Source organism: Prionailurus bengalensis, chromosome A3 (assembly GCF_016509475.1).
Source record: "Prionailurus bengalensis isolate Pbe53 chromosome A3, Fcat_Pben_1.1_paternal_pri, whole genome shotgun sequence".
Classification (NCBI taxonomy): Eukaryota; Metazoa; Chordata; class Mammalia; order Carnivora; family Felidae; genus Prionailurus; species Prionailurus bengalensis.
Window position 1 is genome coordinate 14043439 of NC_057354.1, and position 27427 is coordinate 14070865.

General features: G+C 52.1%; 1 protein-coding gene across 2 annotated transcripts in view; it reads right to left on the reverse strand.

Annotated features, from left to right (window-relative positions):
* The window catches only part of EYA2 (EYA transcriptional coactivator and phosphatase 2), a 266192-nt gene that overhangs the window by 14861 nt on the left and 223904 nt on the right, over positions 1 to 27427 (reverse strand). For both annotated transcript variants that reach the window (XM_043553792.1, XM_043553793.1), the window contains 2 exons: positions 9297 to 9355; positions 4607 to 4767 (listed from right to left, as the gene is read on the reverse strand). In XM_043553792.1, the coding sequence (XP_043409727.1) occupies positions 4607 to 4767; positions 9297 to 9355 (220 nt within the window). The remainder of the gene's footprint in view (positions 1 to 4606; positions 4768 to 9296; positions 9356 to 27427) is intronic.

Below are 27427 nucleotides of genomic sequence, written 5' to 3' on the forward strand. Positions count from 1 at the left end.
CTGTCTATCCATCCATCTATCCATCCCTCTGTCCATCCATCCATCCATCCCTCTGCCCATCCATCCATCCATCCATCCCTCTGTCCATCCATCCATCCATCCCTCCGTCCATCCATCCATCCATCCATCCATCCCTCTGTCCATCCATCCATCCATCCCTCTGTCCATCCATCCATCTATCCATCCATCCATCCCTCCGTCCATCCATCCATCTATCCATCCATCCATCCCTCCGTCCACCCATCCATCCATCCATCCATCTAACCAAGACTTCAGGAGTGCCCTCTGTGTGCTCAGTATTGTAATAGGCACTGCATACACAGATGAACAAAAAATGCAGATGATTGAGTTCATACTGTTATTAGTGGAGACAAAAAATGGATAAGGAAATAAAAATGACTAACATTTATTGAGTGCTTACTATGTGTAGGGTCCTGGGCTCTTAACATGATTTATTTCGTTCATCTTCACAGTGACCCTAGAGGGGGACCCTCTTTTTATTTATTTATTTAAAAAAATTTTTTTTCAACGTTTATTTATTTTTGGGACAGAGAGAGACAGAGCATGAAGGGGGGGGGCAGAGAGAGAGGGAGACACAGAATCAGAAACAGGCTCCAGGCTCTGAGCCATCAGCCCAGAGCCTGACGTGGGGCTCGAACTGCGGGACCGCGAGATCGTGACCTGGCTGAAGTCGGACGCTTAACCGACTGTGCCACCCAGGCGCCCCTCTTTTTATTTATTTTTAATGGAGATATAATTGACATATAACATTGTGTAAATCAGGTAAAGAAACTGAGGCTGTGTGAGGTTGACGGACTTGCTCACTGCAGGGAGGACATAATGGAGACAGGTTTGGCAGCCAGGCGGCAGACCTCCAGAGCCCACCTTACGGTGTTTCTAAACCTGATCATCATCCCGTCAGTCGTCGAGGCCCTTAAGATGAAGTTCGGACTCCACAGTCCACGTGCCTGCGAGGTTGCCAATCTCCCCTCTCGCCATTGCCCTGAGGTCCTTCCATTCCCGTCCTGGTGGCCTCCTCTTTGTCCCCTGGAACATCAAGTCTGTTCCTGTCTCAGGACCTTTGCACACCTCGTTTCAGAACCTGGACCACACCTTCCCTTTTTGCGTAAATACTTCACACTCATTTCCAGCGTCCTTTCTTCTGGAAGGCTTATCCCGGTCAGCTCTATGTTATACTCTGCCAACACACTGCACTTCTTCTTTACAGCACTTGGCACAGGTATAACTCAAAACACATCTGTGTGATTACGTGTTCCACGTCTGCTTCAGCCATTATGCCGTCTGCTCCGTGAGGGCAGGGACCAAGCCGGCTTCGTTCAGCACCATGGTACCAGCCCCTGGGAGGTACTGTATGGCAGGGGCTGGTGCATGGTTGGTGCTGAACCAGGGAGAATGCACTCGGTGGGACAGGAATGCTTCAGGTGGCCCCTGGCTTTCCTTTCTCTCTGTACCTTCCCCACGGCCCCTTAGCTGGGGCACTTGATAACAATGCAAACTCTCAGGGGCGCGGTGCCGTATGTTTCGCAAGAGGCTTCCCCTAGGTGCTGTCATGGGTAGCCAGCCCGTCAACCACTCCGACTTGGCACCTGCTAGGAAGCATGCTTCAAGCTTCTGTCTGCCTGCCCCCTACCTGGGGCTTTGCCTCAGACTTGCTCTCCTTCCCCGGACACGTGTGACATTTAAGAAGTGCTCACGGGGCGCCTGGGTGGCTCAGTCGGTTGAGCGGCCGACTTCAGCTCAGGTCACGATCTCGCGGTCTGTGAGTTCGAGCCCCGCGTCGGGCTCTGTGCTGACAGCTCAGAGCCTGGAGCCTGTTTCGGATTCTGTGTCTCCCTCTCTCTGACCCTCCCCCGTTCATGCTCTGTCTCTCTCTGTCTCAAAAATAAATAAACGTTAAAAAAAAAAATTTATATAAAAAAAAAAAGTGCTCACAGTGCGGCGGCCCTGTTCTGAGGGTCTCCCGCGTGTCAATTCACACGATCCTGACATTTATCCCATGAGTTGGGCCGTGTCATCATTCCCATCTTACACATGAGGAAACTGAGTCACAGAGGGGTTAAGTAACCTGCTGGGGGGTACAACAGGATGTGGTAGAGGGAGGTGTGAAATCAGGCAAAGGCCTCTCTCTGAACCCAGCCCCTGCCTCCTGGAGGCTGACTGGTTAATCTTTTTTTAATGTTTATTTATTTTTGAGATGGGGGGCGGGGAGGAAGCAGAGAGAGAGGGAGGCACAGTATCCCAAGCAGGCTCTAGGCTCTGAGCTGTCAGCATGGAGCCGACACGGGGGCTGGAACTCAAGAACCGCAAAATCATGATCTGAGCTGAAGTCGGATGCTGAATGGACTGAGCCCCCCAGGCGCCCCTTGTTAAGCATTTTTCTATCTTCACCCTGTATCTTGCAGATGTCTCTCTTCTGAGCACAACTTCCAAAACCCTTGGGCTCCTGGGTGTGTGGTGAGCCCCAGGCTGGGGGCTGCAGCCCTCCCCAGGCTAGTTCTGTGATGTGGGAACAGCTGGGGGGAGGTAAGGGGGAGTAACATGCAGAGACTGGAGGTGGGTGGGGGGAGGAAGGGAGGGCTGCCCACGGTGGCCCCTACTGGCCGACTCCACCCATCTCCCCTATTCCAAGCACACCTGCTCCCCTCTTCTCTCCATGTAGGGGTGGGTGAGCAAGCAGGGTTGACTCTGCCGCTCTCTGCTTCCCTCTCACAGTCCACAGACTTGGGTGTGAGAGGCCACGGAGTGTGGGCAGAGGTGGTGAGGCAGTCGGCCTGGCACTCCGTTGTGGTGGCTCTGCCACTTGGGCTGTGTGACGCTGGGCAGGTTACTTAACGTCTCTGATCTCAGTTTCCACCTTTACACAACATGGAGGACAAAAGCACTTACCTTATGGGGGTCTCGTAAAGAGCAAATAAGATATTAGATGACAAGCCCTCATCACAGAGCCTGGCATACAGTAAGCGCTCAGCAAACGTTAGCTGTTGCCAGAACTGCATTAGGACTGCAGCCACGGACGAGACAGAAAATCCGTCCCAAAAAACCGACAGTCCGTCTGGAGAAAGCAGAAGGCAGAGAAGAATTCGAAAAACTCCCAAGCAAAACTGAAAGGAACTAAGGACAAATGCTCCCATTTTCTGAGTGCCCCCATCTAACAGGCACAGAGTCATGACTTTTGTGCCCATTAACAACAGACGTTCCCATAACCCAGGGAGACAGAATTAGTTTTATCCCCAGTTCTCAGATTTAGATGCCAAGGCTCAGGGAGGTAGCTAGAAAGTGGAGGCATTGGGACGGGAAGTAGGTTCTGTGCAGTTTGAGACCCTAAATTCTTTCCAGGACTCTTTCTGGGGCTGGGGGAGGGCGCCCTAGACACTCTGGGGGCCTCGGGGTATATGGCAACACTATCGGCTGCCTGCTCAGACCTCTTCCCTTTATGGGCCAGCGGTTGGTTCCACACACTGTGACAATCGAAACGCCCCGAATGCCTTCTTGGGGAGAGTCAGCATCACCTCCTGTTAAGAGCTACTGGCCTAGAGAATTCTAGAAATAGTGATCTAGCGCTTGCCCAAAGCTGCGTCCAGACTTCTTGTTCAGCGTGATAACCAATGGTCTCTTGCTACTGACCCTGGTGGCTGTTCCCTTGACTGCACATCTGAGCCTGAATTCGGGCTGCAGCCACGAAAGTCAGAACCGGGGGCACCTGGTGGCTCAGTCGGTTCAGTGTCCAACTCTTGACTCTGGCTCGAGTCATGACGTCACGGCCGTGAGATGGAACCTGGAGTCGGGGCCTCCTTGGGATTCTCTCTGTCTTTCTCTCTCAACAAGGAAAGAAAACCAGACCTGGAAATGCCTCCGGTGGTTCCAATATGAGAACCAGTGGCCTCCAGTCCATCTCCAGCTTCAATGTTTCCACAAATTACTTGGGGATCTTGTTCAAAATGCAGATTCTGACTCAGTCGTCTAGAGTAGGGCCTGAGAGTCTGACGTCCAAGGTGACCGGCCGTCTGAGCCGCAAGCGCCAAGCCACCGGCCCTCCAGCTCCAGCGAGTGACAAGTGTCGCCCGGAACGCGTGATGGAAGCAGAGGGCCGGCCCACCCCAGCCTCAGACTCAGCAGGTCCGAGGAGGGCCCGAGACGCTGAGGTCCAGCACGTCTCCGGGTGCTGCTGGTGCCGGGACCACACTTTGTGAAGACGTGCGGTGAGGCCACCCCACCCCCACCCCCAGTGGTCATGTGATCCTGGGCAGGCGGCGTCATCTGTTCTCAGCTTCCTCCCCGTCAAGGTGAGATGTAGTGTCCTCTCCCGGGGGGGCGCCCCCCCCCGGGCGCCCCCCCCCCCGCGGAACGCACTAGGGAGGCCCCGTTCACGCGCAAGGGGCCGCGGCCGTCCTTGACCCTGCCTGGGCCCCGGCCGCGTCCTGAGCACGGGCAGACCCCCCCTTCCCTCCCCCCCTCCCCCCCTCCCCCCCCTCCCCCCCTCCCCCCTCCCCTCCCTCCCCCCCTCCCCCCCCGCCCCTCCCTCCCTCCCCCCCCCCCCCGCCCCCCGCCCCGCACGGCGCGGCCGGCCCTCCCCCGGCCCACTCACCACCGACGTTGTTCTTGTACGTGTTGTACATCTCCTTCACCCGCCGGTAGCGGAAGGCCAGCTTCCTCATCCAGTCCACGCCGCCGTGGACGCCGGAGCCCAGGCACAGGTTGGCTCCGGGGGCCGAGCTGTGGAAGCCGTCGGCGGAGAAGTTGTACGTGCTGCGAGAGGGGGCGAGAGCTGCGGTCAGTGTGCGAGGGTGGGGGGGGGGGCTCCTGGCCGGGGGACCGCGGGCCCCACGGCCCCCCGAGGCCCCTGCGTGCTAGGAACCCCCCCCCCCCCCCCCCCCCCCCCCCCCCCCCCCCGCCTTCTGCCGCCAGAAGGGAAGTCCAAACTATGGTTGTGGCCGGTTCATCCTGAGAGAAGAGTCTGGAAGAAAACACGTTAGCTCCCGCTACTCCGAGCCCCAAATCTGTGCTGTCTCGCGCCCCCTGTAAGGCCCGGCTGCTAACCCCTCCTTCCCACTCTGGGAGCATCTCCCTGTCTTTCCAGGGAAGTACCATATTCTAGTTTTTTAAAGTTTATTTTTATTTTTGAGAGAGCATGTGAACAGGGGAGGAACAGAGAGAGGAGACACAGAATCCGAAACAGGCTCTAGGCCCTGAGCTGTCAGCACAGAGCCCGACGCGGGGCTCGAACTCACGGACCACAAGATCATGACCTGAGCCGAAGTCAGATGCTTCACCAAATGAGCCACCCAGGCACCCTTTAGTTTTTTTGGGCTTGTTAAATTAGGCAGAGTTGATTGCTGGCTTTGCAGATGCGATCCTCCGCCCGGAATGAAGCATGCTGGCCTAGTGAGTTCCACGTGTGGACGGGGGAGGAGCCAGGGTGTCACAGAAAGTTAAGGACAGAAGTGGCAGCTGGGAGCCCAGACGGGAAAGCGGGGGCCGCTCCCCACCTGCAGCAGCCAGCACGTGAGGACGAAAACCCCCGTCTTCTCTCCCTCCGTCAGAAGCTATGCTGGAGGTTCGCAAAATCATACCATCGCAGGGAAAAACCACAGCGTGACAAGGGACACATGTATAGTATGACCCAAAGCTTAAAAAATGAGTCTCTTTCTAGAAAAGAAAGAACAGGTCAGTGTGAGGCCACAGCTGTCTCAAGCTGTGCGTTTGGCTGACGTTTTTCCTCTTTGCACTATGTTGCTGTTTCTAGATTTTCTGTGATGAGCTGAAGAGCGGAGAGAGAAAGGTATTTTATTTTTTAGCAAGACGCGCTGCGGCACGGGTGAGGCGACACTTGGAAACCGTATCTTGCGCACGTCTGGTACTTCAATGCCGCTGCTGCGGCAGAGGTCAAAGGGCATTTGAAGAGCACGAGGGGCCGGGTCGTTCTCCCTGTGGGGCATCTGCGGTGTGCACAGCCAGAGCATGGCACGATGTCACATGCTGCTGTTCTGTGCCTGGGACTCAGCCTTCCTTGAGCGGAAGCCTGTGGAAGCCATAGAAACGCCTGGGATGAACGTCTCGGACTCATCAGCTAATTTCACCTTGGGGACTTCCTGGGGCACGCGGGCCAGGCGACTTAATCCAAAAGGCCTCGAATATAGATTCTGGCGTTCTCCACAGCACACTGTGTGAAAAGCCAGAAAGAGTGCCCACAGGTTCATATGAACACACACACACACACACACCCCTGTCATTTGTCACGGACATTTCTGCGAGTGTGACTGTGTGTAACATTGGAAGCAAGGAAGTCATGATGTCAGGAAGCGGTTGGTTCGAGACGGTGAGAATACGGGTGAGTATAGTTCCTTCTCAAATGTACAAAAGCCCGTGGAGAACATGGTCTGACCTAATAACCCGTTCGGACAAAAACGTTCTCTTTCCCACGAAAGATGTGAATGGCTTCATTACACAGAATGAATGTTTGTTGCTTCTTCTCCCTTTCAGCCCCCCTTGGGTGGTGATGACCAGGGGTTAGAGATGAATGAAATACACCCATCTGGCAAAAGGGGGCCGACAACATCCAACCACGGGAGCAGGGGAGCCACGTGTCGGGGACTCACTCGTGCGGGGCGCTTTTCCAGCACGCAGGCAAGCCGGTGAGAAGCGGGAGAAATGACTTTACCCCGTCACCTCCCCTCGTTTCCAGAAGCCGCCCTTCAATTGCCACGTGGCCCTTCCTCTTCTTTACTGCAAACATTCCCTTCTTGCTAGATAATTTCTCCTTCTTCTTTCTCAGAAACGTTATTTTCCGCCAACCTCATTTCCATTTTCTCTTTAACCGTCTGTGGAAGAACAGCCTTCGACCCCTCCGGGGTCGTTCCTGCCCGTTCGATGGCCAGAGCGGTGGGAGCCGCAGGCCAGAGTCCAGTGGTGGGCGGAGCACTGCGGTCCTCACCAGGGAGCCACCGAACAGGCACCGGGGGCAGCTGTGCGCCTCCCGACCCGTCTGCAGCGAACTCTGGAGCCAGGGCAGCCCGTACCCCCGGAAGTTCCTCCTCGGTCACAGCCCTTCCAGCAGCAACCTGCTCTTCCTTCTCGATCCCTTCAGAAGTCTCTGTAGGAGCCGAGATCAGGCATGGCCTCCGCGGGTGGTCACGGGAGACGGTGCCACGAACGTGCAGGCTTTCTGGGGCCTCACCGGGCCCGCCACGTGAGCCCCCTTGTTGCTGGATGCGGTGGCGATGTCCACAGGGCTCAGGGGAGGGTCTGTCACACACACAGCAACGGCAGGCAGGTTAGCACCTCTCGAGGCTACTGATCCCAGGGCTGACCACCGTGAGAGGTGGGCGGGCGGTCAACCCTGGGATCAGTAGCCGCCAGAAGGCGTGGCTCCCCGAAGCTGCCCGGATCTGGTCAGGGAAGGTTCCAGAAGGGAGGCGGCCAGCGACAGGACCGGACCCCGCAGTGGCAGCACACTTCAGCACAGCATCCCCGGGGGCTAGGACACCGACATCAGCCGGGTCTTCAGTGGCCACCACGTGACGAGCTGTCAACAGAGCCTCTTCCGCGTTTCTTCAGATTTCTGATGTACGTGCCAATGCCAATACCTTTTCTTCCGTGGATCACTGTTCTGTTGGGAAGTCAAGGTTGTGCCACCGAAGTGGGTTCCTGCTGTAAGAAATCTGGGGACACCCTCCTGCTTCACTGGCAAGACATCAAGGACTCCGGACATCGCAAAGGTTTTCCTTTTAAGTTACGACGGGAAGCCAGGGCACCGCCTTACAGACCCCTCGCTGGGTAGTGTGGGAAGACCAGATAACTTAGTCTTGAAAAAGAACATTGACTAAGAACTCAGAGGAAACCCTGGGGAGATGCCTGGATGTTCCGCCAAGAGGTGGAGGGCAGGGCAGGGCGTCCCTGAATCCTGCACTCCACCCCCCCGCCGCCCTTACAGCTGTGTGAGGTTCGGCAAGTTACTTAATCTCTCTGTGCCTCCTATTCCCCGACTGTCAAATGGGGATAATGAAAAGAGCATCTATTCCCCGTGGTAACTGTGATGGGGCAAAGTAAGGGCATTACCAAGGTTCGTTTCTGTTGTTCACTGACAAAAAAAGAAAGGGCATTTGATGCTTGGTGCCTGGTGCACAGCAGGTGCTCAGAAGAGATTTCCTGAGTGAAGAAATGGGAGAGCTTGGTTTTTATGGGGGGAAAACCTCCTTGGATGGCGGGTTCTGGAAGTGAGGTTCCAAATAGCTCAGCACGAAACCCGGTTCAGAGCAGCACTGCTCTCTGCCCCAAGCCAGCCAGCTACAGGGAAGCTTTATAAAAACGGAACTCTGGTCGCTCACCGCTGTGAAGGGGCGAGTGGTTCCCAGCTGTGACGTCATGGAAAGGACACAAGTAACCTTGATCTGCGGTTTATTTACTCCATAAATAGAGAAACCTTGGCCGGCACTGGAGGATTGCTCCCTGCCAGTCCTCATTGCGAGGGATTTTCAGAACGGCTAATTAATACGAAGCAGGCGCTGGCCTATCACCCCTAGTTGTGCCGGGCTTTGAACCGACTCCCAGGGCCCAGTCACAGAAGCTCTGATTTGTTTTTTTGGAGCGAGACAGAAGACACAAACACTAAGCGACGTTACTGGCCCCCTAAGCGAAGCGTCCTTCGGTCTAATAATATTTCTGATGGGCCAAGAGGCACTAGGCTGTGATAATTTTGGATAAGTGCAGATTAACTATGGTTCCATTTTTATAAGGTTTTCTCAGGGGCAGGCTTGGAACATTCCAGCCACATTCCTCTGAAAGCTGTCTCGTTTTGGGTACCTTATTTCTGGAATCCATGTCCTAGGAGGGTTTGCCCCTAGAAACCAGACACATACCTCTTACTCAGGCAAGAAATATTCTGAGTATCGACTGATCAACTTTTATAGTAAATACTGTACGTGTGCTAATGAAGGGGTGCCAAACTCTTAGTGGCGGTGATTCCGGGAGGCTAGATCAGGTGGTGTTTGAGGTTTTTTACGATGTGCACGCCTTACTTTAGTAAGTAGGAAAAAAAAACTGCAGCGAGATAAACATAAGCAGAGTCCTGGAGAATCTGTGGAAATCTCCGCCTCGGTGACTGGAGGTGATGGGCAAGAGTCTGCAGGGTGGGGGCTGGGCTGCAACCTGTGGGTTCTGGCGGAGGCAGGCACACACATCAGCCTGATAACCAGCCCGCCCCTCCTCTCCGCTTCCTGGTGAAAGGCAAGCTCGATCGCCAGTCAAAAGGGGGCATTTTGGACTCCCCAAAGTCTTACCTTAAATCTTGCCCGTTGTCATCGGATGAGACATCGTCAACGTGGATCTGGTCGCAATCCTGTGGAGAATGTGGCACAAAGAGAAAGACAGGGAGAGGTGTGGCTGGTTAATCTGCTGTAGCCTCTGAGAGCTGAGCTGGGGGAGCACTGCCCTGGGAGTCACCAGCCCTGGATTCTAGCCTGAGCTCTGCCACTAAAGGTTAGGCGACCTCCGGTTAAGTCTCTTCCCTTCTTTTGCGTTTGGTTTCCTTATAAATGAGCAGGTTGGGTGTAAGGTGGGGTGGGGTGACCGTATAATTTATCATGCAAACCAAGATAGTTCTGCAAGTCAAAGGCGCTGCCGTGAAGATTACATTGGAGGGACAGGCACAAAACAGGACCACCCCTCTCTACCTGTGAGTATGTTAGGACAACATATGGTCACCCTGGCCCCATAGTGGAAGCCTTTGCCTTAACCGAGGTATCTTCTTCCACTCGGAATGCTCTCTGCCTTCATCCGCAGAGTGAACTTAGTATTCTTCAAGCATTAGCTTCTGGAGGTACCCCCTTCCCCAGTCCTCCTCGGGGTCCGATGACATGTGATCATCATTTATTGAGTACTTATTACGTGCCAGGCACCATTCCGAGGGCTTGCCATTCCGCCACCCACACATCCCCCCGTTCTCTTTGGGGAAAACACCTTAACACTTGCGAGTTAAGACCGAGGGTGGGGGGGGGGGGCGAGGAAAATGGCCTCGTGACCCAGGCTCAACCAATCAGAGAGACCCAGGAGCCCTCCGGCTTCAGCGATTGCGTCAAAGATGAGCACGTGATCTAAACTGGACCAATGGGAGCGCCAGCCCTGGGAACTCGGCTGGGACCTTGGCTGCAGCTGTCCGAGGGTGGTGGTCACGTTATCTGAGCCCCTGGACCCGGCCCCAGCTGAAACCAGGCCACCCTGACTGTGGTAGGTAGAATAATGCTCAACCCCCCTGCCCAATGTCCATTCCTAATCCCATGGTCGTCATGTGGCAAGAGGGCGTCCGCAGATGTGATTAAGTTTAAGGTCTGGAGATGCAGTCGGGATTCTCCAGGTGGGCCCTAAATGTAATTACAAGGGCCTCTGGGAGTAAGAGGCAGAGGGATATGGGAAGACGGGAGAGGGGGATTGGGGCGATTGCTTTAAAGACGGAGGAAGAGGCGACGGGCCAAGAAATACAGAGTGCCCACCAGACGCCCAGATTCTCCCTTCAGAGCCTCGTTGACGTCTTTCGCCCAGTGACACTGATTCTGGACCCCTGACCTCCAGAACAGTGAGAGAGCACGCTGGTGTTGTTTTAAGCCACTGCGTGTGTGGCGACTGGTTACAGCCGCTGCAGGAAACGACTCCATGGGCCCTTGGGCTCCAGCTAGTGGAGTGGCCGTTCTGTCACTCGGCCACCGGGCAACACCACACCCTCCATGAAGCTACGCGCCGTGCACGCCCATCGGTCACCTCTGCCTCCGGCATAAAGTCCATCCAGGCGACAGGCCGATGTGGCACAAGTGGTGAGCGTGTTCTGCCCGCCGCTGCGGGCAGCGGAGACAGACTGCCTGGGTCCGGATCCTAGATCCAGCCACTTCCCGGCTGTGTGACTTTGAGCCAGTGGCATAACCACCCTGAGCCTTAGAGGTGGGATGGGGAAATGGGAGATAAGGGAACCTCCCTCGCGGGGTTGACGGATGTGAGGAGAAGCGAGAGGCTGTGCTGGGAGCGTCTGGTACAGTGGCTGGAACACGGCAGGTACGGGGACGCACGCCACTCTTCTTATTATCGTGTTAAGATTTAAAAATGTCCACATTTAGGTGTCAGGGTGATCTCAGGAGGCAGGTGGCTCCTGGAAAACACTGCTAGGGAGAGGACAAGCACATGCGACTCTGAGCTTGACCTCTAAGAAAACGATTGGTGGTAACACCTCTGGACTCTTGTTGAGGGGGTAGCATCTGGGAAAGAAATAGCAGTTTCTATTATTTTGAGCAGATCTCTTTTTACATAAGGACGGGGGGGCTTGAATTTATCTTTGAGAACAGGAGCTCTGCTGGGGGATGATGGGAACCCCTTCCCTCATTAATTCTTTAAGATATGTAGAGGTAACCGTGTTGTGATGGGAGATGTGGGGGCAGGGTGGGGGTGGGGACCGTGGCATTTGGGGCAGCCCGGGCTACCCTGTGGGGATCGGGGCTGGAACTTGGGACAACCAGTGTGGCCACTGGTCCCTCTCTGGTGCCCGGAAAGGGCTTTGGATTGAAAAGGGGTTTGCTGGGAGGTGAGGTTTGCTTCCACAGTCCCTGGCACACTCGGGCTCACGGCTCAGTGGCAGTGACAGAGCATGACTCAGAGTCCTGACGCATAGGACCTCACGCCTCCGTGGGCCCGGGACAACGCCTGGGAACAGGCAGCAGTGTGTGCTCTGACTCGCCTGGATGGGAAGGGCAGGGGGAGGTCCCACCGTATGGCTTCCTAGGGGTCAGCCGTGGGCAAGCGGAAATCGGTGAGGAACGTGGCGAATGACAAGTGGTAACCCCAACTGAGAAGCTCTTTGGAGAGTGCTGGAAAAAAACTGGGGACGCTGAGTGACCACTCTTGAGCTGGCAGACATCTGGCTTACACCTAAACCTCTACTGTTCCTCATTCCATAGTTCCTTCCTTTCCACGTATCTGGGATTCTGACTGACGCTTGGTGGTCTTAGGTATCATCGATCCCCCTCCCCAAGAGGGACTGTCCTTTCCTAAAGTAGTTGAGCACCATGGTACACCCCAACTTGAAAGATTTTATAGTCATGCTAATACTGTAGTGGTTGGCCATACGTGGTTATTTATATTATTTTCAAATTAAACTCAACCGCATAAAAAATTGAGTTCCTTAGGCCTATTTCAAGTGCTCAGTAACCACATGTAGGCAATGGCTGTTGTACTGGACGGTGCATGTACCTGCCTCAGCACAGAAAATTCTAGTGGACAGTGCTGCTCTCGAGGGGTAAAGACACCAGGCTGACAACTTCTCTTCTGTGTTGACAAGTTCGATTAGGGATGAGCTCGCAAGCCAGCCTGGAGACGTATCTTATTCAGCCCACACTACGCTTGAAAAATTGTTTGGGAACAATAGCCAATATGTGAACTCAGGGGACCTCTCTTTCCCCGTCTCCGTCCTCTCCCTTCCTGCTCTCACTCTTTCTCTGTCTTTCCAGATTTCCAGCTACTCTGAGACTTTACGCACTCTGGCAGTGCAGGGCTTGCATTGTTCTGTCCCATCCGCCCTTAGCCCTTTCCAGCGCTCCACAGTCTCGTCTGGGTTTTCTTCCCTTCATGTCACCTGCTTACCTGGCCCCTGTGGGCTTCCTAGTTTGAGACCTCTGATCCACAGAGCTCGTATACCAATCGAAGGGCCCTGGGACAGCAATCCTGATACGTCAGTGAAAACTGTCTTTAAAAAGCCAACGCGGACTTCGAAGACCCAGGCACAGAGAAGACCAAATTAGTAGCAGACTTCTCCCCCATCCAATGCTTTGCCTAAAATTGGAAAAACACCTCCCGTGCCCCCCTCCGGTCCTTGCCTGAGGCTCGAAAGCTGCTCCGGGGGTCACACGGGCTCAGGCCCCTGGGCAGGGGCACCCACCGCTTTCCCTGATGTCAGGGGAAAGGTATGTGGGAGGCTCTGGTTTTCTCATTTGCAAGGGGATTGTTGGGGGCGCTAAAGTGTGACAACAGTAGCGATCACATTTCGGACTTAATAAAATACCATGACGCTCAGCTAGACGCTACCTCATACTCCACCAGCTGACCTGGATCCAGTTACCCGCTGAGGCTGAGCCGGCAATGAGAGGAGGAAGAGCCTATGCACCTCAATTCTCCTGCATGGGGGGCGGGCCTGTACGGTGGAGGGCACCAGCTTTTCACAGCCTAGGGTGCTTCTGGCCTCTTCAGGGTCACGTGTGACTACCCTGGGGGGTCCGAGTGGGACCTGCTAGCAAAGACCGAGGGAGCGTTCCCATGGCCTTGACCTGGGTGAGGTCTGGGCCCCAGTGCAATCCCAGCAGCAAGGAATTTACGCTTTCCGACTTACGGAAACACCCACACATCGTCTTGTGCAAAGATGTCCACCATCCCGGTGAGAAACGGGACAACACCTAAAGTTGCCTCAACCGGATCATCACTAAACGCAACGTGGTATGTCCATTCAGCGGAATCCTGCCCAGCGGTTCAGACGAATGAGGTGGATTTTTCTGTTAGCACACGGAAATATTTCCAAGACGTTCTATTGGGTGAAAGACCCACGAACAACACGGGGGTTGGGGCACTGATCCCTGTGTAGTCAAAGATCTGTGTATCACTTTGGACTCCCTCCCGAAACTTAACCACTAATAGCTGTTGTTGACTGGGAGCCTTACTGATAATATGAACAGTCAATTATCACATAGTTTATATGTGATACGTATTACGTACTATATTCTTACAATAAAGTGAGCTAGAAAAAACAGTTATTAAGAAAATCACAAGGAGGGGTGTCTGAGTGGCTCCATCGGTTAAGTGTCTGACTTCAGCTCAGGTCATGATCTCACGGTTCGTGAGTTTGAGCCCTGTGTTGGGCCCTGTGCTGACAGCTCAGAGCCTGGAGTCTGCCTTGGATTCTGTGTCTCTTTCTGCCCCTCCTCTGCTCGCATTCTCTCTTTCTCTCTCAGAAATAAATAAGCATTACAAAAAATTAAGAGTAAAAAAAAAAATCACAAGGAAAATGCATTTACAGTACTGTACTAAATTTATTTAAAAGTCTGGGGGCGCCTGGGTGGCTCAGTCGGTTAAGCGGCCGACTTCAGCTCAGGTCATGGTCTCACAGTCCGTGAGTTCGAGCCCCACGTCGGGCTCTGTGCTGACAGCTCAGAGCCTGGAGCCTGTTTCCGATTCTGTGTCTCCCTCTCTCTGACCCTCCCCCATTCATGCTCTGTCTCTCTCTGTCTCAAAAATAAATAAACGTTAAAAAAAAAAAAGCTTAAAAAAAAAAGTCTGCATATGTGTGGATCAATGCAATTCAAACCCATGTTGTCCAAGGGTCAACTGTATTTATAAAAACCCATTGAAAACAAAACAAGATATTTTATATGGATATATACATAGATGGACAATGAAAGGTCTGGAGGCTTACACATCTGACTGGAAGCAGCAGTTCTGTCTGGGAAGGCACTGGGATTGGGTTAGTGGTCACAGGAGGCTTTCAACTTACTGAAATGATTATTCCTTCCCCCCCTCCCTCTCTCCCTCTCTTTCTCTCTCATTTTCCATAAGGATAATGCACATATGCATTGCCTTTGAAAACAGAAAATATCTCACTGGGGAGGAGACAGGATCTAACACTGAAGGCCATTTAAAAATTTTTTTAATGTTTATTTTTGAGAGAGAGAGAGAGAGAGAGAGCATGAACAGAGGAAGGGCAGAGAGAGGGGGAGACACAGAATCCGAAGCAGGCTCCAGGCTTCGAGCTGTCAGCACAGAGCCTGATGTGGGGTTCAACCTCACGAACCGTGAGATCATGACCTGAGCCGAAGTCAGATGCTTAACTGACTGAGCCACCCAGGCGCCCCTCACACTGAAGGACATTTAAGTCCCCAACACGCCAGAGGCTATGTTCAATACGTTGCACATATGAAAGGGGATACAGTTGACCCCCATCTCATAGAGGGCAAGTGGAGGTGGGGAGAGGTGCACAAACTTGCCTCTTATGGGCTGAATTATGATTCTTCAAAAGATGTTGAAATCCTAACCCCCAGGCCCTGCGAACGGCCCTTATTTGGAAATGGGGTCTTTGCAGAGGATCAAGTGAAGACGAGGTCATTAGGGTGGTGGGTCTAATCCAGTTATGACGGCAGTGAGGGGAGGAGGGGCCCAGGAGGTCGGCCGCCTTCAGAGCCTGTGCTCCCAAAGAGCCACTCGTCCGAGGACTATTCGTAAAAACCCTTCCTATGGGCCCAGAACCGCATCAGACAATGCATGCGTCAAGAGCCAGGAGGTTTCAGGGGTGCCCGGGTGGCTCCATCAGCTAAGTGTCTGACTCTCGATTTCGGCTCACGGTCCGTGAGATCGAGCCCCACGTCGAGCTCTGTGCTGACAGCGCGGAGCTGGCTTGGGATTCTCTCTCTCCCTCTCTCTGCCCCTCCCCCCTCCCCCTCAAACTAAGTAAATAAACATAAAAAAAAAAAAAAAAAGAGCAAGGAGGTTTCCAGGATTAAAAGTGGCTCTCGCCTTCAAGGTACTTAACACGTCACCAGAAAAGGTGAGGTGAATGCACATGAAAAACCGCACTGCCGATTCGATCCACAGACGTACTGATCACCTACTATGAGTTCAACACCAGGCTGGACCCTGCATGTGTCCTGGAACAGTCCCTGACTCCCTGCTTCCCCTCACGTTCCTCATCAGCAAATCCTGCCGACCTTCCCTTCCGTGGATATCCACAATCACTCAACAGATGTCCACAATAAGTCAATATGTATTCAATATATGTCCACAGTCTGACTCTTCCCGCCTCCTCCAATGCTCCCACCAGGTCCGAGCCCTCATTATCTCCCACCGAGATCAGGGCTCAGCAAACCACAACCTGTGTGAATAAAGCTTTAGTGCAGCACGGCCAAGTTCATTCCTTTCCATACTGTCTGTGGCTGCTGTTGTCGAGACAGAGACCGTGTGGCCCGGAAAGCCTGGACTATCTACTATCTGGCTCTTTACGGACGAGGTTTGTGGACCCCTGACTACTGCAGTCACCTCCTCACCCTCCCTGCTTCCACCCCTGCCTCCCTTTGCGTAAATGCACGGTCCTCACAAAGTCTCTGAGCCTGCGTGTCTGCACCCCGCCCCCCCCATCTCCCACTGTACTCGCAGACGTAGCAGCCTCCCGCTATTCCTTCAACAACCCACACACTCCTGCTGCAGGGCCTTTGCACTTACTGTTGCTTCTGTTTTGAATGCCTTTCTCTTCTCTATCCATCTGCCAAAAGCCTGCAAAGGCTCCTTGATATCCTCTCCTTTGCGAAAACTGTCCCAGCTCCACCTCACATCAGGACCAGTAACTTCTCCGTTTCTCCACTTTGCGGGGCCTCCAGGGCTAACCTACGGCTGATATAATGGCCAATCTATTTTTTTATCCAGTAGGTAACGCCCGTTGTTTGCTGATTTTTTGCCAGGTCAGAGAGTACAGCAGTTAAAAGCATAGACTCCAGACCCTCGGTTCCAACTCTGGCTCTGCTGCTGATTAACTGAATGGCCTTGGACCAGGTATTGAATCTTTCTGACCCTCAGCTTCCTGTTGCTAACTGAGCTACGGAACAGCACTCGGTGCATGGGGCCTTGCGAGGATTAAATGAGTCGGTACAGGTGAGGCACTTTGAAAAGTGCCTCTGCCTGTCGAAAATGCCACCTACGAGTCTGGCATAATCACTGCTGTTACGACTATTTTGAATTCTACAGGCCTGAACTCTGTCTGGTTCAGGAATGATCACACTGAGCTGAGTTCACCATCAAGAGAGGCTCGTGGATGGTCAGCTCTGCAGATGAGACAATTTAGAAGCAAACCGGAAAACTGCATTCCTCAGTCAAACCCCGCCAATGTGTCAGGACGCTGTGCGCGAACGCATCTCAGGGAATGGGGGGTGGGGCGTGGGGGGACAGAAGACACTCGTTGAGGTCTTATGTCCTGGACTTCGCAGATGGTGTTCAAACGCCCTTCCCTGATCTCCAGTCCCAGCCCTGCCATTTTCTAGGAGTGTGATCTCAGGCAGCTTACTTAACACCAAAACTTTTAGTTTTTTTTTTTTTCAAGATTGCTTTGGCAACTTGGGGTCTTTTTCTGGTTCCATACACATTTAGGATTGTTTGTCCTAGCTCTGGGAAAAATGCTGGTGTTATTTTGATAGGGATTGCTTAATTATTTCTTTTTAATGTTTGTTTTTGAGAGCGTGAACAGGGGAGGGGCAGAGAGAGGGGAAAACGCAGAATTGGAAGCAGGCTCCAGGCTCTGAGCCATCAGCACAGAGCCCGACACGGGGCTCGAACCCACGAACCGTGAGGTCACGACCTGAGCTGAAGTCGGATGCTTAACCGAATGAGCCACCCAGGCGCCCCGATTAACACCAAAGCTTTTAATTCTAGAATAATTTTAGATTTGCAGAAAAGTTGTGAATATAGTATAGAGAGTTCCCATAAACCCCACGCTCAGTTTCCCTTATTGGTAACATTTGTATGGAGTACCTGTCACAACCAATAAATATTACTATATCGTTATTAACTAATGTCAATTCTTTTTTTTTGTTTGTTTGAGGCACTGGGGCCTCAGGATCATGCCATTCCGGCTGGGTGCCGTGGCTGTTGCCTGTGGCCTCCCCCCAGGGAGAACGGCCCAGCGAATGTCAATCCTTTATTCAGAATCCCTTAGCCCTCTCCACTAATGTCCTTTTTCTCTTCCAGAATCCCAGCCAGGGCATCACATTACACTTTGTCATCCTACCTCTTCAGGTTCCCCAGGGCCGCGGTAGTTTCTCCCACTTTCCTTGGTGTTGACAACAGTTTAAAGGAGAACCAGTCCGGTGTTTTGTAGGATGCCTCTCAACGGAGATCTGCCTGTGGTTTTTCTCATGGGCAGACTGGGGTTGTAAGTTTTGGCGAGGAGGGCTGCACATCCTTTTCTAAGGGTGCATCCTCTCAAAGGGCTTACACTGCCCATGCTGACCTTGATCACCTGGCTCAGCTCATCTCTGTCAGGTTCCTCTGCCGTAAAGTCACTCTCCTCCCCTTTCCATACTGTACTCTTTGATTTTAATTTTTTTTTTAACATTTATTTATTTTTGAGAGACAGAGTGTGAGCAGGGGAGGGGCAGAGAGAGAGGGAGGCACCGAATCCGAAGCAGGCTCCGGGCTCCGAGCTGTCAGCACAGGGCCCGACGCAGGGCTTGAATCCACGAACCAAAAGATCATGACCTGAGGGGCGCCTGGGTGGCTCAGTCGGTTGAGCGTCCGACTTTGGCTCAGGTCATGATCTCGAGGTTCATGGGTTCGAGCCCCGCGTCGGGCTCTGTGCTGACAGCTCGGAGCCTGGAGCCTGCTCGGATTCTGTGTGTCTCTCTCTCTGCCCGCCCCCTCCCCCCCACTCTGTCTCTCTCTCCTTCAAAACCATAAATAAACATTAAAAAATTTTTTTTTTAAATCACGACCTGAGCCGAAGTTGGTTGCTTCACTGACTGAGCCACCCGGGTGCCCCTCCATACTGCACTCTTTGAAAGGAAGAACCTATGCAAAGCTCACAGTGAGGGTGGAGTATCTGAAAAAGTGATTCAGAATTTTCTGCCCGAGATATTAGTCTATCCTCCCCCACTTATTTGTTTAATCATTATCTGTGTCATTACGGACCCGTGGGTCCTTGCTTTATACTTAGAATCCAATATCATGTAACTTGTCTTCGTAGTCAAATTGTTCCCAGCTTTGGCCACTGAGAACTCCGCCAGGAAGCTCCCGTGTCCCTTTGACATCCTCCATCGCTGTAGAGTCTTTTGAGCACTTACTTTTGGCACCATAAGACGTGCCACGTGTATTATATGTATTTCCTGCCCCAGCCCTAGAATCAGCCGTTTCTCTAAGGAGCCCTGGCTTCTTTCCGCAGAAAGTGGCAGTAGAGCCCAAGATCTGGGGGCTGGGTGTGCTCATTGCTCCCGGAGTGTCATTGCTTCGCGACTTTGTCAGGTGACAGAGAAAAGTCTCCACGTTCCTTTTTGGAAATTATGAAACCTGGGTAGCACATCATTTGCAGGTGTGTTACAAGGCCTATGACGGCCTGACGAATGGTCCCAATTATGGTTCGGATCCTTCCTTCACCACGGGCCTGAAGTGGAAGCCCAGAGAGGGCCCGAATGGGACTTACATGAAGAGTCGCGGGGCATGGGTGAAAGTATCCGCGGGATTGCAGGGGTAGCCCGCCTTTCATCAGCGATGAAGACGACAGCGATTTGTCCGTTTGTCAGGGGCTCAAAGTCCAGGTGTAGCTTCGGGGTGACACTCATCTCATAAAATGTGGAGGAGAGCGTCTCACCTTTTTCTTTGCTCCTAGTTTGTGCAGGATGGGGTTTACCCTTTCCCCGATGTTTGCTGGAACTCTTTTGAAAACAGGCCTGGTGCCATTTTTGGAGAGTCTACTGTTCCAATGTCTCACAGCCATGGGTTCATTTATTTTAAAATCCCCCCTGAGGGTAATTCTGGTAATTTCCATCTTCCTGCAAAGTGCCAACTTCATCTAGGTGTCAAGTTCATTGGTATCATATCATACGGTGTTCTCATAATTAAAAAAAAAAAAAGCCGGATCTGTCCTCAATCTGAGGAACGTCCGTCCTTTCGTTCTGAATGTTGTTTATCCATCTCTCCCTCTTTTTCGTTCTTTTTCTTTTTTCTCGTTCATGCTTGCCAAAAGCATCATCTGCCTTCATGGTCTTTTCAATGACCAATTCTTTTAACTTTCCTGTTTTTCTAATAGAAATGTAACCTAAGGCCGGATCACCCTTTGCTTGCATCCCACAGACTTCCATACTCAGCATTCTCATTGCCGTCCAGTTCTGACCAGCAAACGCAGTGACAAATACTTATCAAAACTGTTATGATCAAGCTGGGGACAGCTGGGGTTTCCCCACCTGCCCTGCCGAGCTCTGATCCCATGGCTTTCTGTCCCTGGCTGCCTGGAGACACGAACGCAGAACGGAAACTGTTGACAAATTTGCTGCAGAAAAATGACTCTCGTCAGAGGCCAGATGGACTCCCTGGCCACTCCTCCTCTTTCAGGGCAGGTATATTTTTAAGTGAGATTGCTTACTGCTGTCTCTGGACTAGCCAGAGAGGGGCTTGCTCCCCGGGAGGGAAACCCGGGCTGTCTTTCTTGTGTTGTCTAAATGTTTAACTTATCTGAAGAACACCAAGGAGGCCGTGGGCTGCACTGCATTAATGGCCGGTTGGGCAGGATGCCTCGGAGAGCAGCTCAGCGTTGACATGGTGAAATATTATTCTCCCTGATGGCTCCCGCAGCACCATAAATCAGACGTTAGCGATCAGGCCTGCACGTCAGGCAAGCAGCCACGGCTTGCCCAGGTTCCAGCCACTTCTGAGTCCCTCTAGCAAGATCTTTCCTGAAGCTCTGGCAGCACGTGGAAAACGTCCCCCTCCAGCCCACCCACCTGCCTGGCCACTCCTGAACCTGGTAGGCGGGGCGGGGTGGGGGGGATACTTTCGGCCAAAAAGCTTTAGGTCAATCTTGTGTCTTACAGAGGACACTTTTCTCCCCTCCATTCTGTTGATCTTATGCCTTCTTCACCCACTCAGTTCATTTCAAAACTGTGTTTCCCATGCAGGATAAAGGTCCCAGCTTGGAAGTCAGCTTGGCCTCGGATTAAATCTCCATACTATCCTTACTCTGTGAACTCTCTGGGCCTCAGTTTCCTCATCTGTAAAATAGGGATAAAAACCCTCCTTTGTAGGGTTGTTGTGAGATGTCAGTGAGAAAATGCATGTGTGATGTGTGGCACAGGAGCTCAATACAGGCAAGAGCTGGGCAAGTTAACATCTCGGTGCCTCAGTTTTCCCATCTCTAAAATGGGTATACGTACCCCACTTACTGTATTTACTGTCCGTGGCCCTGTAAGGCCTAAAGGAATGAGTGCAGGCAAGCCCTCTGGACAGCATGCAGTGCGTTTTAGCTGGCACTGTGACTATTATTCCTATGTGTGCCCTCCACTCAGCCCCAGCCCCGGCCTGCGTCCTTCTTTGTAGAAATGCATTCCGACCCCTTGTCTATTGCTCTGCTCACCTTCAGGGTGGGGAGTGAGGGCGCCAGCTCGGTTCGTTGTGATTTCCGTTGTTATTTGTGTGACTTTTGTTTTGCGTCTACAGCATGAAGATGATGTGCTAACTCGTAGATGAACTTCTGTCTTTGTCTTCCCTCCGTCTCTCTCTCTTTTTCTTTTTAAGATATTGAAAAAAGTAATCTCTACGGCCAACTTGGGGCTTGAACTTAGAACCCTGAGATCAAGAGTCGCAGGCTCTACTATGCCAGCCAGTGGCCCCTCTGCCGGAAATTTCTTCTCCTCTTGCTGGCAGACCTTGCTTGTCTTTCTCCACATGTCCAGGCTACACCAACCCTCTCTGCTTTCTCTTTCCCTTTGAACCCATCATCTACAGCACCGTGTTGAGTCTGGATTTCCTGTCTGGAATCTTCTTTCTCAAGCCAGATGGCAGCTGCTCTCCCTGGGAGAGGCAGCAGAACACAGATAGTTAAGTGCTGGGTCTAAATATTGCCACTGCCAACTGTGTGACTTTGGGCTGTTCACTGAACCTCTCTGTGCCTCAGTTTCTTCACCTGTAAAATGGGTGTTATGACTGAATGTCTGCGATCCCCCCCGCCACGAATCACGTGTCGAAGCTCTAACTCCCAGTGTGCCTGGGTTTGGATATGGGGCCTCCAAGGAAGTAACCAAGGTTAAATGAGGTCATAAGGGTGGCGTCCCAATCTAATAAGATGAGTGCCCTTATAAGAAGAGACACCACAGAGCCCCGTTCTCCGTCTCTGCACCGAAGAGAGGCCATGAGAAGACGGTGAGAAGGAGGCCTTCTACAAGCCAGGAAGAGAGTCCTCGCCAGCAACGAGATCTGCCAGCACCTCCGTCGGGGACTTTAGCCTCCGGAACTGTTGGGGACTAAACGAGGTAATACATGCAAAGTGTTCAGAATAGTGTTTGGCATAGAAATGTCAGCTAAGATGATGATCATCATCGTCCCCGAAAATGCAGGCCATGTCTGGTAAGTTTAGAACTCCAGAGTGGCACTGATAGAACTTTCTACAACGAGGTAAATGTCCGGTTCTGTCCACTGTAACGGCCACTAGCCGCAGGTGGCTATTTACATTCAAATGAGTTAAAATTAAGTAACATTAAATAAGCATTCAGGGCCTCCGTGGCATTAGACTTATTTCAAGTGCCCCAAACCCACACGTGGCCAGTGGCTACTGTACTGGACAGAACAGAAATTTATAGCGTTGTAGAAAAATCTACTGGACGGGACTGCTCTGGAGAACTGGCTTTCAAATGGTTTTGACTGTGACTTCCAGTGAGAAAATACATTTGCTATCACACAGAGAGGTTTTTTTTGGTGGTTTCTTTTTTGGCATTTCGAGTAAAAGCAAAAGCAGCGTGAGGCCTGGGTTGTGCTGGACACTAGGGGATCCAGAAATACGGTGCATCTGGCTGACGGCTCTCAAGGGCTGAGCACAGAGTTTCTCAACGGGGGTGCCGCTGGCATTTCGGGTTCCTCATGCAGGACGCTGTCCTCAGTGCTGGGTTATCTGGCATTCCGGGCCCTGCCTGCTAACAGTCAATAATTCTTCCCCTGCCGGTGACAACCAGCACCCTCCCTCCCATTTCCAAATGAATCCTCCTGGCAGGAAGGTTCTGCCCTCGGGTCCAGTTGAGACACACTGAAAGGGGTGCCCGGGTGGCTCAGCTGCGTCCAACTCTTGCTTTTGGCTTGAGTCACGATCTCATGGTGTGTGGGTCCGAGCCCCGCACCAGGCTCTGTGCTGACAGTGTGGAGCCTGCTTGGGATTCTCTCTCTCTCCCTCGCTCTCTGCCCCTCCCGCACCCGTGTGCTCTCTCTCTCTCTCAACACAAACTTAAAAAAAAAAAAAAACCCATATTGACAATAATGAGGTTGCAGACATTGCCAGTGCCTTGTCTTTGAGAAGAAATGGTAACAACGTAACAATGCCCATCCTCTCCCACATACCGCACTGGCCTTTGCTTACAATTACCTCTGTTTCGTCTTTTTCGTGCCCAAACCGAGAGCCCTCTTGCTGGAATTTGGAAACACTCCTAATCACACTGCCTATAAACCCTCAGCTATTCTACAATGGTCTAGATTTTCAGCTTCATTTTATTTTTTAAAATACTTTATTATTTTTAAATGTTTGTTTTAAGAGAGAGAGACCGGGGGCAGGGATGGTCAGAGAGAGAAGGAGAGAGGGAATCCCAAGTCGGCTTCATGCTCAGCACGGACCCCAACGTGGGGCTCAGTCTCACAAAACGTGAGATCATGACCTAAGCCAAAATCAAAAGTCGGCCGTGTACCCAAATGAGCCACCCAGGTGACCCTAGGTTTTCTAATTAAAAATTAATTAATGTTTATTTATTCATTTGAGAGGCAGAGAGAGAAAGAGAGAGAGAGCAAGGGAGGGGCAGAGAGAGAGCGAGAGAATCCCGGGCAGGGGTACAGTGCAGAGCCCTGCATGGGTCCCGATTCTGTAAGATCACAATGAGCCAAACTCAAGAGTCGGATGACAGGGCACCTGGGTGGCTCAGTCGGTTGAGCGTCCGACTTCGGCTCAGGTCATGATCTCACGGTCCGTGAGTTCGAGCCCCACGTCGGGCTCTGGGCTGATGGCTCAGAGCCTGGAGCCTGCTTCCGATTCTGTGTCTCCCTCTCTCTCTGCCCCTCCCCCGTTCATGCTCTGTCTCTCTCTGTCCCCAAAATAAATAAACATTAAAAAAAAAAAAAGAGTCGGATGCTTAATTGACTGAGCCACCCAGGTGCTCCTCAAATTAATTAATTATTATTACTTTTTCATTTTTTAAAGAAGCTTATTTATCTTTAAGAGAGAGAGCGTGTGCGAGCAGGGCGGGGGCAGAGAGAGAGGGAGAGAAAAAAATCCCAAGCAGGCTCCACACTGTCAGCACAGAGCCCAACACAGGGCTCGATCCGCTGAACTGTGAGATCACAACTTGAGCTGAAATCAAGAGTTGGATGCTTACCTGACTGAGCCACCCAGGCGTCCCACCTCAAATTTATTTTTAATCGAAGTTATAGTATCTTGAAATAGAAATAATGAATTTTTGTCTTGAAGATTTGTTTGTTTTTCAAGAGTGCAGACCTTGGAGCCCAGCAAACTCAGGTTTGAATCTGGGCTTACCACAGCTGCTGTGAGCATGGGCAAATATCTCACCCTCTCTAAACTTTAGTTTCCTCGTCTGCAAAATGGGGGAAAATAAACACGACTGACTACACATGGTTGTGCACAAATTCCTGGCACCTTTGCAGGTGACGATTCTTTACAAAAAAATTTTTAAATGTTTATTTTTGAGAGAGAGAGAGACAGACAGACAGAGCATGAGCGGAGGAGGGGCAGAGAGAGAGGGAGACAGAGAATCCGAAGCAGGTTCCAGGCCCTGAGCTGCCAGCACAGAGCCCGACGCGGGGCTCGAACCCATGAACTGTGAGATCATGACCTGAGCTGAAGGCAGATGCTTAACTGACTGAGCCACCCAGGTGCCCCTGTAGGTGATGATTCTGTATGCACATAATGATAATGAAAATTGTTATAATAAAATAATGCTAATCACCATCAGTTACATAGTGCCATTATGTTCTAGGTGCTGTATATACATTAATTCACTTAATTCTCATAGTAATCTTATGAGGTGGCTATTATTACCCCCATGTTGCAGATGATGACAGGCACAGAGAGGTTAAGGAACCTACCTGAGGTCACACAGCTTGTAAGTGCAGAGCTGGGATATGGACCGAGGCCATCTGGCCCCGGAATCTTTGCTCTCAATCATTATGTCCTATTGCCTCTGATAAAGGCCCACTGGACAGGGGGAGCTTGTAGCTCATCCTCTGGGTTTTTGTACCCATCAAAGTCATTTCAAAAAGTCATGAGCCCAGCGGTCCCTGAAGCTGAGGTTCAAACACCCAGTGGGTCCATTCCCAGGTCTGGATCTAGACTTGCTCCTTGGCGACTCCCACCTCTCAGGCCGTCTCTAAGACTTGATGGAGACCTTTCGCTGCTCTGCACGGGGCCACAGGACAGACCGCGGCCAATCCTGTAGGTGCAGTTACAACTGGCATCATCTCAGCCGCCATCGTCGAGCACTTACCGTGTGCCAGGCACCCGGCGCACCAGCACACCCAATCCTCGTAGGGAGGCGGCGCTGGGCCCCAGGATAAGGGCCTTACCCACTCCAGCTCTGATCTCACAACGATCCACAAGACGGATTTTACTTCTCATTTTACAGGAATGGACACTGAGGCCCGGAAAGTTGAAGTCACGGTGTCTAAGATCATTCAGGGGTGGCAAAGCGGGGTATAAACCGAAATCTTCAAAGCCTGGGCCTCCACCGCTACCTTATTCTGTGGGCGTTTGCTCTGCTTTGAATATCATGGTTCTCTGCCAAGCTCACTTTTCCAATCACCACATGCATTCTGGGGGTGGGTCAAAGAAAGGGACGTCTGTCTGTCTTCCTGCTGGAAGTTCCTGCAGTCACCCAGTCTTTGGACAGGCAGAGACTGGCTTCGGTATAAAGGCCAGGGCCTCGTCGCTGCTGCTGTCACCTGTGGGTGCTGATGTCCCCCAGCGTGGACGAGTGTGGGGGCAGGGGAATGGTCAGGATTCTGCTTGCTTCCTGCCACTGGCAACACATCGAACTAGCCAGGGGGGCAACCTGTGCTCCCCGCCTCCCAGCTGACACCTGGGGGGAGCCTGGCCCCAGGCAGAGAGCTCCGAGGGCTCCCATATTCACTCCAAAATATCTCTTCCCAAAGGAGCTGGGTCCTAATTCAGTTCTGAGTATACTTTCCTTTTGCCTTCTCTTGGTTTCGTTGGGGTTACAGGGAGATAGAAAAAGACACCAAACTGCTGCATGTCCCAAAGCTACAAGGTTTAATATTGGGGTGGATCTTAACCCTAGGCTAATGAGATTTTCCCACCACCCTCTCTACAGACATACTTGTACACATACACTATGCTGCATGCATTTTCAGGGGTTCACGCACCCTTAACAGATGGGAGTATGACCTGAACAATCACCCTCAAGCTGTAAATTCTGCAAGCCAGATTTTGTCTCTAAGTTGCTGAAGTGACTGGCTGGTACTTCTGACGCACATTTCCATCTATGAAGGTGAAACAAGTTAATAAAAATGGGGTCTGTCTGCAGGAGTATTAACTTCTGCTGTACTGTATGTTCTCCAAACATGCAAATCCATATCTTGCCTCTTCACCTTTGCACACGCTGTTCCCTGGCCTGGGAATACTCTTCTCCCAAGTGTCTCTCTCCTGTACTTCCTCCCCATCTCCCCACCCCCAACCCCCCGCAGCAAATCCTTACTTTTTCTTTAATACCCAGCTAAAGTAGCTCCTCCTCTTTGATGGTTCCCTTGTTCCCCTCATCCCAGCCAGAAGGGTTACTTAATCACTTCCTACTTTGGGCTTCTGCTGAGCAACCTTGGGAATGCCCATCAGAGCAGTCCTGGCCCACCTGTTCTATGACGGTGTGTTATGTGTGTGTCCCTTACCAGGAGGTGGACAGGGGCGCCATGCCTGGCTCATGTCTGTGACCAGAGCCCCTAGTCCACAACAGATGGGCAGTAGGTGTTAATGGGAGGAATACAAGGTGGAAGGAAGGAAGAAGGAAGGCTATGTGGATGGACAGAAGACAGGAAGGGAAGAAAGACAGATGGAGGGAAGTTAGGGAATCAATGGAAAGAAGGAAGATGGAAAATACATGGACGGGAAGATGGAAGAATAGATAGTTGGGTGAATGAGTTGGGGGGAGTGGATTGATGGATGGAAGGGAAAAGGGCCAGGTGGATGAAAATGATAGGCTGGAAATACAGGTGGATGGACGGAGAGAGGGAGAGATCAGAGGATGGGTAAAGGAACAAAGAATGGAAGGAAGAAAAAAAGAAGGGGGTGGGAGAGAAGTAAAGGAAAGAACAGATGGGCTGGGTTCTGTGGCGGGGGAGGAGAGAGAAAGAGAGAGAAGAGAGAGAATGCAAGCTAAGATCGAAGCAGGGGAGGGAGGAAGCAGGCAAAGAGGGAAGGCCGGAAGAAGTAAGGACAGTACTTTGTCTAGTTCGGGTCTGTCATGTGTTTTTTCATACTGGGGCCACATTAACTGGCATCTCCTCCCCTGCAGCCTGAGCCTGCACGTCAAACCCAAGAGGGCCGTGCTCCTGAGCTCTCTGCTCAGCTGGGATGGAGGCCGCAGGGCTGGGTCCAGCACCTGCTTTGGCCGTGACTCATGCACCCCTCTAGGAAGTGGCAGCTCGG